Here is a 13,167-nt window from a genome sequence, read left to right on the forward strand (position 1 = left end):
GATTTCATGACCAAAGAATGTAATAATGACTATGTTAAGCGTATAACAAAACTCGGGAGCCGATACCCGCCGGCCGTGCAACTTGGCTCTGGGAGGACGGCCGCCGATCGCACCTTAGCCTAAGACGAGGCGAAGAATTTCCATAACGACTAGTACTAGCTTGATTGGTGATTGATGAACTGGGAGCGCTGATTGAAATATCGTTATAGAGAGCAATTTCAAAAATAACCTTTCATATTGTGTCTTAGTATGCCCTTTTTTAGATGTGATCTACTGGCCCCGGTTCCTTCTAACACCTCTTTTCTTTTTTATGGGACGTTCAATATCCCCTAGGGCTTATTTGGTGTGGCGGGGGTGGAACTGTTTATCACCGGTTTGCCGACGACGCTCGCGCTTTCTTGACACCGATCTATCTTGCGTTAGTTACATGATCATCCTGGCTTGTTGCCCCTAAAATTATGAAAAAGACTTCAATACTCACTTCATTCGTCTAGTCGGCCAGCTCCTGTCCTTCTGATCCCGTCTGATCGGTCTGCTATTTCTGTCAGGAATTAGACTCGACGAGAACGTGGTGTTGCAACGTATAGTGCAAAAAGGCCTGACTGCTTTTAGACCGAGCCTGATCATTCTAACTGAATTGAGTCGGTTCCGGCGACCGGCTTTTTTCAATGGGCTCAAACCGAACCCTCCGATTGTGTCTGCTCTCAGGCTTTGCAGCTAGGGACGATGCGCGCCTATGTTCTGTGGGCGTGGATCCTAGCTTCGTCCGAGATGAGCGCGTAGGTTTCGAGGAGCCCGCAGAGTCTGAGGAATAGGTCTCTCCCACCAAACTGTTATACTATTTTTTGTAATCCCTGAAAGTCTTGCTGCAGCGATATTTAGCGGCTTTCCTGTCATACTGCGCTATTGTCAACGAAGGAACTCTAACGTGGTCGAGGATGAGGGTCTGTCAAAAAAAGAGAATTTTCTGAAATAGATTGAGGGAAAGGTCCTATCTGCCACTTGAAAACGTGCCGGCGGGAAATTTATCAGTGGCCACTCACTCGAGTATTGCTATATTTATTTATTCCCTGAATGGTTGGAGGTGGAGGTTTGAGTTGAAAGTGGGGCTCTGTTGGTGAGGGAGGCTTGCAAATATCAACGTTGAGCCATCCCTAGTGAATGTCCAATTTTTATAGCCTATGGATTGTACTGTACCTACGAAAACCTTTTATGCCTTTTCGCCTTCGGCCACTCGTAGCTGCTAGGTATGCAGAGTTATGGGAGAGATGATGGACTATGCTGTAATTCCGCAGAAAATATTTCATTTTTGCCGCCAGTTGAGGTGATTCAACATCTGTTAAAGTATGCGATCTAGAGTTTGCGGCCAGTCTCACAAAGTACCCCACTTCGAACTATGGCGTGTATCGATCTAGGTAAGGCGCCTTATTGAATCTATAACTTGGTAATTGCCTTATATATTGAAGATGTTTAGGGTGAATCACCTTCCATAGTCGTTGAATTGAACCTTGTAGGGAGCTAATAAAGTTTGAGAGATGCCTAGCGAGAAGAAAATTCCTGGGACGTTTGGTAGGCCGCTTGGATGGCATTATAGTATTATTTAGTTCCATTTTGACCACACGAATGCATTAACTGGAAAGACTTCGTCACTGTTGTTCACCTTCACTAGCTTTAACGGTTATACGCATTACTGATATCTATTTACGTACAGAAATGCGGGCCGGCAGATTTTCTAAAATCGGTCTGCAACCTTGTGTCAGCTACGCTTGGCTTTTTCTGGCGTCGGTGATGAGTTCAGTGTTGAGTCTACGGTAGAGCAAGGGCTTTTGTTTGTGCTGGCAGGCCGAAGTGTCCACGCCTATAGGTTCAAGTAATCGAATTAGGGATTATTTCTCGGTGCTTGGAAATGTGATTGTTGAGTCAACTTTGAACTGTGAACCGAAAGAACCGGGTAAACCCCGAAGCTCCAATCATTTCATTGATCATAGTCCTCGAAGAGGCATTTCGAGGTCAAAATTTATTCGTCAATCAACACTTTTTTAAATGATGCCATGTCCATAAACTCATCACAGCTATTTCTACACTACATGAGCTTGGCTACTCTGGCGAGAGTCTTAAGTTGGTATTCTAAGCGTCACTCAAATTAACGAATATTGAAAGTAAATATGATTTCAACGGGCCTCAGATTTGGATAGCTACACGCAGAATTACGATAACGGTTGCCACTGCTAGTAGAAAGTCAAACTGGTGCTAACAACCATATGAGGAACGGGACAAGTCGAGATGTCTATAAATACACTCTACTCCCCCGGTCCTTTGCCCTAGTTGTTCGGACTTGACAGCGCCACACACTACTATCAGCAGACAGGTGATGAGTTCTCCGTCCACTATTCATCACCCCTTAACTCTTCCATTACAGTATACTGATACAGACAGGACTGTCGGACAGTTCCTTTGACAATACCGCGTGAAGATACACTCCTCTTTATTGACCGTCTGGTTATCATCTTGCGTTGTCCTGTTTGAGCTGAGAAAGCCAACGAGAAGAAATTTGGGCCTTTTGAAAAAAGTCCTGTTTACTCGAAATGTCGCGGCTGCCCAATCAAGTTGACCCCTTCGCTATCAAGACCCGCCTTCATTTTCAACAGTGCAAAAACGGGACTATGTTCGGGTATGTGCCTCGTTCCCCTTGCCTGACACTAATCTCGAAAACTCTTTGTACGGCCTAGAGTAGTGTGCGTATGGCCTGAATACACAAGTGCATGGTATATGGAAATCCCAATTCCCGACGGCCACCAATCAGTTAATGACTGGCAGAAATCGTATGTTGTGCCTCAGAAGGACATCGCAAGCTTTCGAGCGCCGCCATAAATGATCGATATCACAAAGCAGAAGCTTAGACACTATTTTCTGGCTAGCAGCACTGGTAGTATGTGACATCGCGTCACCAGTTCTGCCAACTGTGAAACCCTGCGACTGGGAATGTGCTCCAAGAACGGGACTGGGATCGAGCTCGCAACGGTTTGTGAATTGTTTGAAGCCACTCAAAGCCCCATGATCTGAAACCACACTGCAGTCAGCTGACCGACCGAAATAGGGAAACAACAAAGAAATGCGGTCGTCGTCGAATCAGGGACGTGGCAGTTGAAATAATTTGTTATCTTCCGAGTTGCCCCAACAGCGTACGTGCGGCGGACCGATGGCGGATCCCGATGTGAGTTTCTGAGCGCCCCCACATACTCCAACGCAACGACCAACCATTTTCAATGAAGAACTTCGAACCGTCAATCGTTTCTCGCACCATTCGCAAAGCACGCCAGGTAACTGCTCTCGTCAAGCAGTTAGGACGATGGATTTCTACCTTCTCGTGGTGTCCGGTGTCAGTACCCTCTCATTTCGTGGAGGGGAAGCCAAAAGAATCCGCGTGGGGTGAATAACCGGCCCCTTTCATAAATTACCATTTATTACGGACCCTCGCTACGCGAGGGTCTACCACCCATACGATATTACCCACCCAAACGATATCGCGTTTTCCCATACTAAACACCCTCTTTCAACCACGCGATTTCCCACCACCAACATGCCTAATTCGAAAGAATCTAATGAATCTATCGAGTCTCGCATCCAATTGGCTATTCTTGAATTAGAGAACGTTGAAAAGCCTAATATAAAGGCATGGGCGCGTGCTAAGAACCTACCGTACCAGAGGCTTCTTGCCAGGTATAAAGGACGCGCATCGCTTTCTGACCGAAGACCTACCGGTCGCCTACTTGATGAATCGCAAGAAAGTGCCCTTTGCCGTTATATCGACTATCTCGATTCAATTCATCTACCGCCTAAGCGACCGGCAATTGCGGCTGCAGCCAATGCTATACTAGCTGGTTGCCATACAGATCCTTCAACCTAACCGCCTACTATCGGTATCCATTGGCTACAGCGCTTCCTCGACCGTCATCCTGAGTATCTATCTCGCCGCCAGAGAGCTATGGATATCGAGAGAAAGAAGTGCCTAGATAGGTAGGGGGCAAGAGATTAGTTCAATTCCTACTAAGAGACGATTACGCGCTACGGGATTACTTCAGATAATATTTGGAACTTCGATGAGACCGGTTTCAATATCGGCGTTGGTAGAGATCAGTGGATTATTACACGCTAGCCTAAGCGTCAGATTTCTGGTAGCCTTAGTACTAATCGTGAATATGCAACGGTTATCGAAGCCGTTTCGGCTACAGGTATTACTATCGCACCGGTAGTAATCCTAAGCGCGAAGCTTCTACTACTACGCTAGTTTAAAGTAGTAGAAGATGAGCGAATCGCGGTTACCGATACTAGCTATCTTAACAACGTACTAGCCCTATAGTGGATTCGGCTATTTCATCAACTTACTAAGGATTCGGTGAAGGGTACTCATCGTATGCTTATATGTGACTAATTCGGCTTATATCTTATATACGAATTCGTCAAGTACTATAAGGATTATTAAATTATCCTCTTCTTCCTACTACCTCACTCTAGCCATATCCTTCAACCACTAGACGTTAGTGTATTTAGTGTATATAAGCACTGGCACAGTGAGTGGGTATATGATGCGACGGTCAGTGGCTACGAGAAGATTACTAAGGACGATTTCCTTGGTGTAATCACGTAGATTCGGCAGAAGACCTTCAAATCTTCTACTATTAAGCTTGGATTTCGATTGACTGGTCTCTGGCCAATCAATCCGAATATAGTGCTTAATTCATTGCCAGATGAGAGTACACCAAGCCCTCCCTTATCGGTGACTACTACTTCAAGTTCATCTGATCTTAGTACACCGAAGATAGCTGAGCGCGTTAAACGCATAGAAGAGCGGCTAGAGGATAAGATCTCTCGTATATAGCAATCACCCTCTCGTCGCCTAGTTCGAAAGCTTGCGAAAGCTGCTACTGAACTATCCTATATTGTATTGGAACTAGAGCAGAGACTCGAGGCTTCGGATTATCTACGAGAGAAGCGATTAGCCCACGATAATCGCTCACGAAAGTCTTCTAAGTTAACTGGTATAGTATCTTCTAGCCAGGTTGAACGTATGAAGCGAATTCTACAGAGTGGTGATGATTTGGTAGCTCTTATGAAGTTGCGACCGTACTACAGACGGAAGGTCCTACCGGAGTTAAAGAAGGTCTGCAAGAAGAAGGGTTATCTAGTTAAATAGTACTATTGATTTCTGTATTCTCCAATCAAATTACTTTATTTCTGTATACAAATTATCTTCTAAATCGCTCTGTTTTGGTGGGTTAAATCGCATTGAAACTAGGTGGTTGAATAGTATAGTGATACGATATCGTTTAGGTGGGTAATATCGTATAGGTAGTAGACCCTCGCTACGCGAGGGTCCGTAATAAATGGTAATTTATGAAAGGGGCCGGTTAGACCTCGCCAAGCGTGGGTTTGGGTTGGGTTTTCAATTTCTTTACCCGCCCACGGGTAACCCATCGCGGGTTTTGGTCTTTATAAACCCGCCCGTGGGTTCTTGGCGGGTACCCATGGGTTACCCAAAATACCCAAAATCGTGGATAAATCGTGTATAAAACCGATTAGTCACCTACTGTAATTGTGGTATTTTATTATTGTCACGCTTTTAGGTGTGTGTTACGTTTAAATACTGCTCCCTCGCTCTCCGAAATAAAATGTAATGCTCTATGTTTCTGCATAATGTCTTTCTTCAACCTTAAGGGATCAATAGCATTATCGATCCACTTATGAGGATTAAATGAATTCTAAGCTGACTGCGTTGTATCTAGTCAATAATTGTAATATTGATACACTGAAAATTATCCATTGTGAAGTTCTCAGCTTCCCCCTAAAGTCGCACGGGTTTTGGGTTGGGTTGGGTTTTGGGTACCCGCGGGTTTACGCGACTCATGAATAGATAGATCCAAACGCACGACGCGACTCGAACAAAACCCACATTGAAGCACACAAGATGAAGAAATTTATTTTCAAGTCTGATAGCATAAACCATGAATATAGCCTCCTCTTCTTCTTCCTCGTCATCGCGATCAATCTATTAGGCTTTTAGCCCCCTGCTCTCTATTGAGCCACCGTCTGACGTTTTCTTAGACTCGGATATTCAATCTTCTGTATGAGAATAAACCCCTCCTTCGTGTGCCTGACTGCTACGAGACTATGTAGAGATATACTGAGATAGCCTCTAGCCTTTCACTGAATCCTGTTAGAGCTACGATATATCCTCTCGAAGACCTCCGGCGACGCTAAGACGTGTAGGACCTTAACGCAGAAAGAACTGGATTTTATTCGAGTTGAATCTAGAGAGAGTATTCTTAGGCTGGTGGGAAAAAAGTGAATACGGCCACAAGTTGAATAGGGACGGTCAGTCCTAGATCAAATAGTCTACCGAGTCGCGTCACGCCGATGTTTAGAAACACTTTAACTAAGTAGCCGACGTCGATTTAGGGCGCCCACGAGTCCTCTGCAAAGCCTGTCTTACCCTACTTGATCATCCACAGTACAAAGGAAATGGGACAAGTGCTATGAGTAGACACTAAAAGTCTAATTCTTGTCGCAAAGGAAAGAAGAGAGGGTCTCATCAAACTCTGATTTCCGATTCGCTACAAAACCATTCCATAAGAGAGTTACCTAATATAGACAAGGTAACCACATTTTAACTTAAGGAGCAGTTGTTAAAGACCATCACCTGTCTTCGGTTACCATTTCAAACAGTAGAGAACCCTGTGTTCCAGAGACTACTAAACCTCGTATACTCAGGACCTAAGGTACTAGAACTTCCGTCAGCGAAAACCCTACGAAGACGGCTCCGCGACGTAGTTACAGTTCAACAGGAGTCGCAGTTACGAGATCTGCCTAATAACGCTAAGGTATCACTCGCCTTGGATTGTTGGACCAGCCCATTCTAGCAAGCGTTTATAGCAATTACGGTTTATTTCATTGACAAAGATTGGAATTACCGGGAGATGCTTCTTAGCTTTGAACCGTTACACGGTCCTCACACCGGGAGCAACCTTAGTGATGTTCTCCATCAGTTACTGAAGGAACGCGGACTCTTAGATCGCATCTTTAGCGTCACTACAGATAATGCGACCAACAATAAGACTTTGATCCGCGCTTTACAAGAGAAGTTGATCTCCGCTAGTGTAATTAGCTCCAGGGAATCCATAATCCGGGTCCCTTGTATGGCCCATATAATCTAACTTTGTCTAGAACAGCTTTTAGGGCATATTAAAGTAGCGCCTAAGAATAAAGAGGTAAAGACTTTTTGGTCAGATACACAAGCCATCGGATTAAGGGACTTAGCGAATCACGGAAATATAGCTTATACCCTAGCAAAGGTGAGCTTGAAGTTTTTATGGACAATGGAAATCCAGAAGGTATACTAATAGAGACAGATTCGATCCTTTGCGGTATTCGTCAATACAAGCCCATAACGGCGAGACGCATTTCTATATCTTCAATCCGGTGGTGCCCGGCTGTTTCCTTTACATAATATTCAAACACGCTAGAATTCCACGTTTTTAATACTTCGCCGTGCGCGTCGACTAAGGAACATCATCGATAAATACTGTAGTGACCATAAATACTCGCAGTTCAAGATCACCGACGTTAAATAGCGGTAGGTTGACTACCTAGTCCACTTGACTAAGCCGTTCTTTTAATTCACTATAGCTCTAATGAAGACTAAGGACGTTACGATTCATAGCGTATTTCTGGTGTATAGGAAACTTCTGGAGCATATTAAACGGTTAAATCGAAAATTGAAGAGAAAGACAACTCCTTAGAAGAAAGATATGTATAGCGCTCTGATTAGTGCGAAGCAAAAACTGAGAGAGTACTATAAGAAGACCTATCGTGACCACGGCTTTCTCTATAGTATAGGGGCTCTTCTTACTCCTTAATACAAATTATCTACCTTTAACGATAGGGACTATTCTACTTGCCACGAGGATACGTCAAAAAGGTACTATAAGTACTTAAGAACGTGTTTCACGCAATATCAGTAATAACACCCCGAGCTATTATTTCGTACAGTACATCGTTCGTCCGTACTACATAGTTCAGAACTTGATCGGCTACTTATGCCTATTAATGATTCTATACCCCACGAAGGAGTAGAGTATGATAAGGTCGATCAGTACCTCCGGGAAGGTACGAGGCAACGGGCATCCTACACTAGCACAACTAACTAACTTCCGTAGTAAATATTCCGATTCTACCTCGGCTCTACTAGAGAGAACACGAGCGTGAATTCCCTGTACTTTCTCGGCTTACACGCGACTTGCTCTCGGTTCCGGCCACCGGCGCGGGCGTTGAAAGGCTTTTCAACAGCGCTCGAGATATCTATCATTATCGTCGAGGATCTCTTCATAAAGCAACTATTCAGGATTTGATAATGTATATATACTCAGAAAGATTCACACTAGAGGGAGAGCAGTTAACTCGCCTAGAAAAGCCAATAGAGAGCGAGAGTCAAGAGGAACTTGAAGAGGGAGAAGCGTTAAAAGCAAATGAAGAGGACGCTAAGTAGGCCTCTGCACGGGACCGGAAAGACCGCACCCAAGACCGCATTAGACCGCACCGCGCGGTCTTTGGTCCCAGACCTTGAGACCGCTGGGCGGTCCTACATTTTTAGGGACCGCACCACTGCGGTTTGGTGCGGTCCTGCGGTCCTGCAAACAAGCAAAACATCTTAGACCCAAGGTATGCATAATTTATGTAGAAGTCGCCTGTATTTTTGAGTATTCTGCTTTCAAATGATATTTAATTTTATATAATTCTGAGGTAGGAGTAAAGAATAATTCTTTGTTTGGTGTCTGTTGATTTCTACCGAAAAAGCGAGGATTGACTGATTTCCTTATGAATAGCTTATGTGGTTCTTGTTTCTATTAAAGATATACAAAATCCTCATCCTGTCTCAAGCGCTTTGGAACACGCCCAGATGAACGCCTCTGAGTAGTCCTCCCTTCTTCTAAGTGGCTATTATCAGGCAGGGGAACCTCATCGTCATCATCGTCAAGTTCAAATAGCTGATCCGGGGTAGCCCTTCTCTTTCCAAGCGCTCGCGCACTAGGAAGTTGGATAGTTTCGGCAGAATCTTCAGTAGTGGATAGGTCTTCCTCGTTATCACTAATTGGATCAAATTGTTCCTCTTTCTTCTGGGCGTCCTTCTGCTCTTTCTTTGCTTGCTTCTCTTGCGTAGAAAGATACTCATCAACTAGGGCAAGCTGCTCTGACTCCACGTCAAATTTTGTTGTACACATAAACAACATCAATTCCTTGATTGTCTGCGGTTTCAGTGAGCCCCGGCGATAATGGCAGATATCACGCGCAGAGTTAAATAACCGCTCAACGCCAGAACCACTGGCTGGTGTTGTAAGGATGTCTCGAGCAAGGCTTGCCAGAATAGGATATTCATTTTGGTGTTCTTTCCAGAAAACGAGAGGGGTTGCTTCGACAGTACCTAGTGAGGGTGGTATAAGAGAAGGAGTATATAAGAAGAGGTATATAGATTAACTTACTACTTCTAAGATACCGTGTAAGCTCATCTGGAGCCGTCACGTTTGACTGAAGAGATACAGTAGGTCTCAGAAGGATATCAATGTCAGAGACGTCTTGAATTGTGGGCTGGAGAGTTGATGTAGACTGTGCCTCTTCGTAGCGCTGCCGGTAAGGCTGAATGTAAGCCTCTAGCGACTGCTTATAGCGAGGCCCCCAGTGAGGTTCCCATTCAGATGTTGTGAAGAACTCTAGCTTGTTCCGTGGTCCTAGGATAGTCGCAATTGCATAGAGATCACCAGGAATATCATCAGTCTTTCCATAATACTCTGTAAGCTTATCGCGCGCACGGTCAAGCGCGGACTTCATCACTCTCTTCCAACCAACCTTCTTTCGCGCTAGCTGCACTTTCGCCTTATCAATATGTGTGAATAGGGCGTTATAGATACCAAAGACGTTATGGATAGTCACGTCTGTAGTTGCCGAAAGAGACGAAGTGAATTTGAAGAAGGGATAAGTGATTGACAGAAGATAGTCAACTTGTCGCCATTTATCTCTGTCTATCTTTACATCAGCGAGGTTGAATTGGACACAGAAGTCATCAAAGGCAGACTGCAATCGCCGGGCACGCCTGAGCATGAGGAACGTCGAATTCCATCGTGTCCGAACATCTTGTATAGGCATAAGCTTAGGCTCTTTCGTCTGAAGCCTTATGAAGCTCTCGCGGCGCTGGGGACTTTTGTTGATGTAGACTGCTACCTTCCGAACCTAGAATATAGTGCGAGTTAGTAAAGAAAGAGAGATAATAGTAAGAGATTAGAGAGAGCTAGACCTTGTTCAGAGTATCCACGATCTTTCTATTCTCTTGCCGAGCTATATGCCCTTTCTCGGTCCATTCAATCTCTTCCCTCTCGTTTCCTGGGTTCGCGTCCATCTGACCAAGGAGCTCCTTCAAACTGAGCTGTATAACATGTGCAATACATGGTATACGAATAACCGGTATACTACTAGGTAGCTGTAGGGATTCGACGACCTCTTGAAGGCTACCGAGTAATGTTCCGTTATTAGATGCGTTATCAGTAGTAATAGTTAACACCCTCTCAGTAATCCGATGCTTCTCAAGAAGGTCAAGCAGGACAGTGCTTAGATAGGCCCCCGTATGTGAGCCCTGTAGAGGTTCAAAGCCAAGCAAGAGCTCTCGGTAATTCCACTCTTGGTCAATGAAATAGCCCGTTATTGCCATAAAAGCTTGGCGAAATGGTGAGGTCCAGCAATCTAATGCAATAGAGAGCTTAGCACTATTAGGAAGCTTCTGTAGAAGAGTATACTGGCGTTCTTCCACGATCTCTTGAAGATGACGGCGGACTGTGGTTGCAGTTGGGATTTCGGGGAAGCAGGGAGCAAGCCGGGCCATCTCAAGAAGGGCGCGAAATTCAGGATGCTCAATAAGCTGGAAGGGTAGCCGCGAGGCAGCAATAAAGGTAATTAACCTTTCCATCCAAGCTTGCGGCGTAAATGATGCTTTACGAGACGACAGATATGCCTAGAAGGGGTATTTTATAAGATTAGTAATAATTAGAAAAAGGTAGACTGATTATCCATACCCCGTTCTTGATAGCCTTCCTAATATCTTGCGACTGAGTCGGTCCTCTCCGACAGGTACCTACTTGCGAATAATGCCTATTCATAGTAGATGTTCCCCGGCGCTTATCGGCAGGATGGGCAAGGATATGGTCGCAATTCTTGCATATTACCTTAGGAGACCCATCCTGGATAGTAGCGACCTGGTAGAAGTGGTCCCAACATTCTGCATTGCGTCTACCCTCAAAGATATTCCGTTTCATCTTACTTCCATACTCCGTCTTTAACCACCAGACGATGAAATCCTCATTCGCCATTTCTGTCCAGAGGATATAGTTTTTCCTTTTAGGAGGACCAACGCGTTCGAGTGTTTCTGGGATAACAGGAGGAATCGCCGGTCGGAGTAAGTTCACGTTAGGAGTAGAAGTTGGCGTTTCGCGCCCGTCGAGGTTAAACAGCCCATCAGATGTGAAGAAGGAGAAAGTATCTCGTGGATTATCCTCAAAAGCCGATGAGGGATACTGATCAGAGAACTGAGAGGAGGCCTGACTCTGTAACATTTTGACGAAATGAGTATAGGATAGGACGGGGGAGGTAAAGGACTTAAGGAGATACCTGCTAAAATATTTCCGTCTACTAGAAAAAGCTGAATAAAGGATTTTCTCTAGGAGAAAGCTATAGGCATGATTTAGATAGATCAAATTGAATTGTAATAGTGATTAGGCAGTAGGCTCCACTTTACTACAATCCGATAGGATAAGGGCTACGAAGACCGCAGAAGACCGCATAGAACCGCAGGAAAAACCGCGATAGACCGCATAGAGGGCTGCAAAGACCGCAGAAGACCGCATAGACAGCTAGTAGGAAATACTATGATTGACCGCAGAGGACCGCAGAGAACCATGAGGAGGACCGCACAGGACCGAAAAGGACCGCTAGAAGGCCCATATAATAGTATAATCCTCCTTTTCTTTCTAAGTCTACACTTCATATCAGAGAAACCAATTTTGAAAAGAGATTATTATGATATATTAGTAGTAGAATATAGAATTTCAAGATAAATAGTTAACTAGAGAATCTAAGCTCTCTGATAATACCCTTAATACCTATTTTAGCTGTATGTAGGGGGTTATGTACACTCAACGAAGAAGTCTCAGATGAAGATAGGGTCAGGTACTGATATCGAAATATATATTTCTTACCTCATACACCTAGCCAGCAATAATTATTACTAAACCTCTCTATTAGAACTTAGAAATATACTAGTACTGGCAGGTCTAGGTATTTTAAATAGTAGATTTTCTATATACGAGTATATTTCATCTGTTTTCATAGTGGCTGATGCTGAAATACAGTAAATGTTTATGAAGGGACCAAAACAGTGTTTAATAACAGTAATTAAATGGGATGAATCATCAATTTATGTAGCCGAAAAGAGAAGGTCTTGGTAGAATTATGCAATTGCGGTTCACCGTGGTGAAGACCGCAAGGGACCGCGGTTCACTATGGTGCGGTCTCAACCCCCGAATTCGAGACCGCAAGACCGTGCGGTCCGGTCCGCGGTCCTCGACCTAAGGACCAAGACCGCACCATGCAGAGGCCTAACGCTAAGCCAATCAGTGACGATGAAGAGGTCGAGGAAAGGGAGGACTTCGAGCGCAATCTTGAGCCGGAAGGGTTACACCAAGTAGAAACTATACTAGTAGAGGGTGATCAGTTCTTAATGCACAGCCAGACAAACGATGTGGAGGAAGACGAAGAGCAGGAGGAGGAGGGCGAGGAGGCACCTGAAGATGAAACAGATTTGCTTCCACCTCCGATAACGTAACTGGGTGATAAAAGTCAGAAGAGATCCTCTGGTAGAGCCACGATGCCCTCGAGTCGGCTACGTGGGTACGAACTATACTAATCTTCGTCGTGAGACAATATCATTTCTATTACTTGAAGTATTTATTCCCAATCCCTTAGTCATAGATCATACAATGGCTATACCGTTATGTAATCAAAATTTACTGCACAATTTAATGTAAAATGAGGTGTCAACTTGTTTTGCTTTTTTGGGTTATACGGGGTACC

General features: G+C 44.5%; 3 protein-coding genes across 3 annotated transcripts; 2 read left to right on the top strand and 1 right to left on the bottom strand.

Annotated features, from left to right (window-relative positions):
* Positions 1-6,281: 6,281 nt before the first annotated feature.
* N7496_005688 (uncharacterized protein) lies at positions 6,282-7,628 on the top strand (the record flags this gene model as incomplete). Its single annotated transcript, XM_056698617.1, has 7 exons — positions 6,282-6,372; positions 6,442-6,537; positions 6,571-6,653; positions 6,675-6,878; positions 6,918-7,191; positions 7,234-7,388; positions 7,521-7,628. Coding segments are annotated over 7 exons (1,011 nt in total), but the record flags the coding sequence as incomplete, so codon positions are not given.
* A 1,272-nt stretch (positions 7,629-8,900) lies between these two features.
* On the bottom strand, positions 8,901-11,651 carry N7496_005689 (uncharacterized protein; the record flags this gene model as incomplete). The annotated part of the gene is made up of 4 exons (XM_056698618.1): positions 8,901-9,475; positions 9,534-10,278; positions 10,343-11,053; positions 11,115-11,651. The coding sequence occupies 4 exons, from the start codon at positions 11,649-11,651 to the stop codon at positions 8,901-8,903; spliced, it is 2,568 nt and encodes an 855-aa protein (XP_056557143.1).
* Positions 11,652-12,682: 1,031 nt separating this feature from the next.
* N7496_005690 (uncharacterized protein) lies at positions 12,683-12,919 on the top strand (the record flags this gene model as incomplete). Its single annotated transcript, XM_056698619.1, has 1 exon — positions 12,683-12,919. The coding sequence occupies one exon, from the start codon at positions 12,683-12,685 to the stop codon at positions 12,917-12,919; it is 237 nt and encodes a 78-aa protein (XP_056557144.1).
* Between the last annotated feature and the right edge of the window lie 248 nt (positions 12,920-13,167).

This window comes from Penicillium cataractarum (assembly GCF_028827025.1).
Source record: "Penicillium cataractarum strain IBT 29864 chromosome Unknown utg000004l, whole genome shotgun sequence".
NCBI classification, from domain to species: Eukaryota; Fungi; Ascomycota; class Eurotiomycetes; order Eurotiales; family Aspergillaceae; genus Penicillium; species Penicillium cataractarum.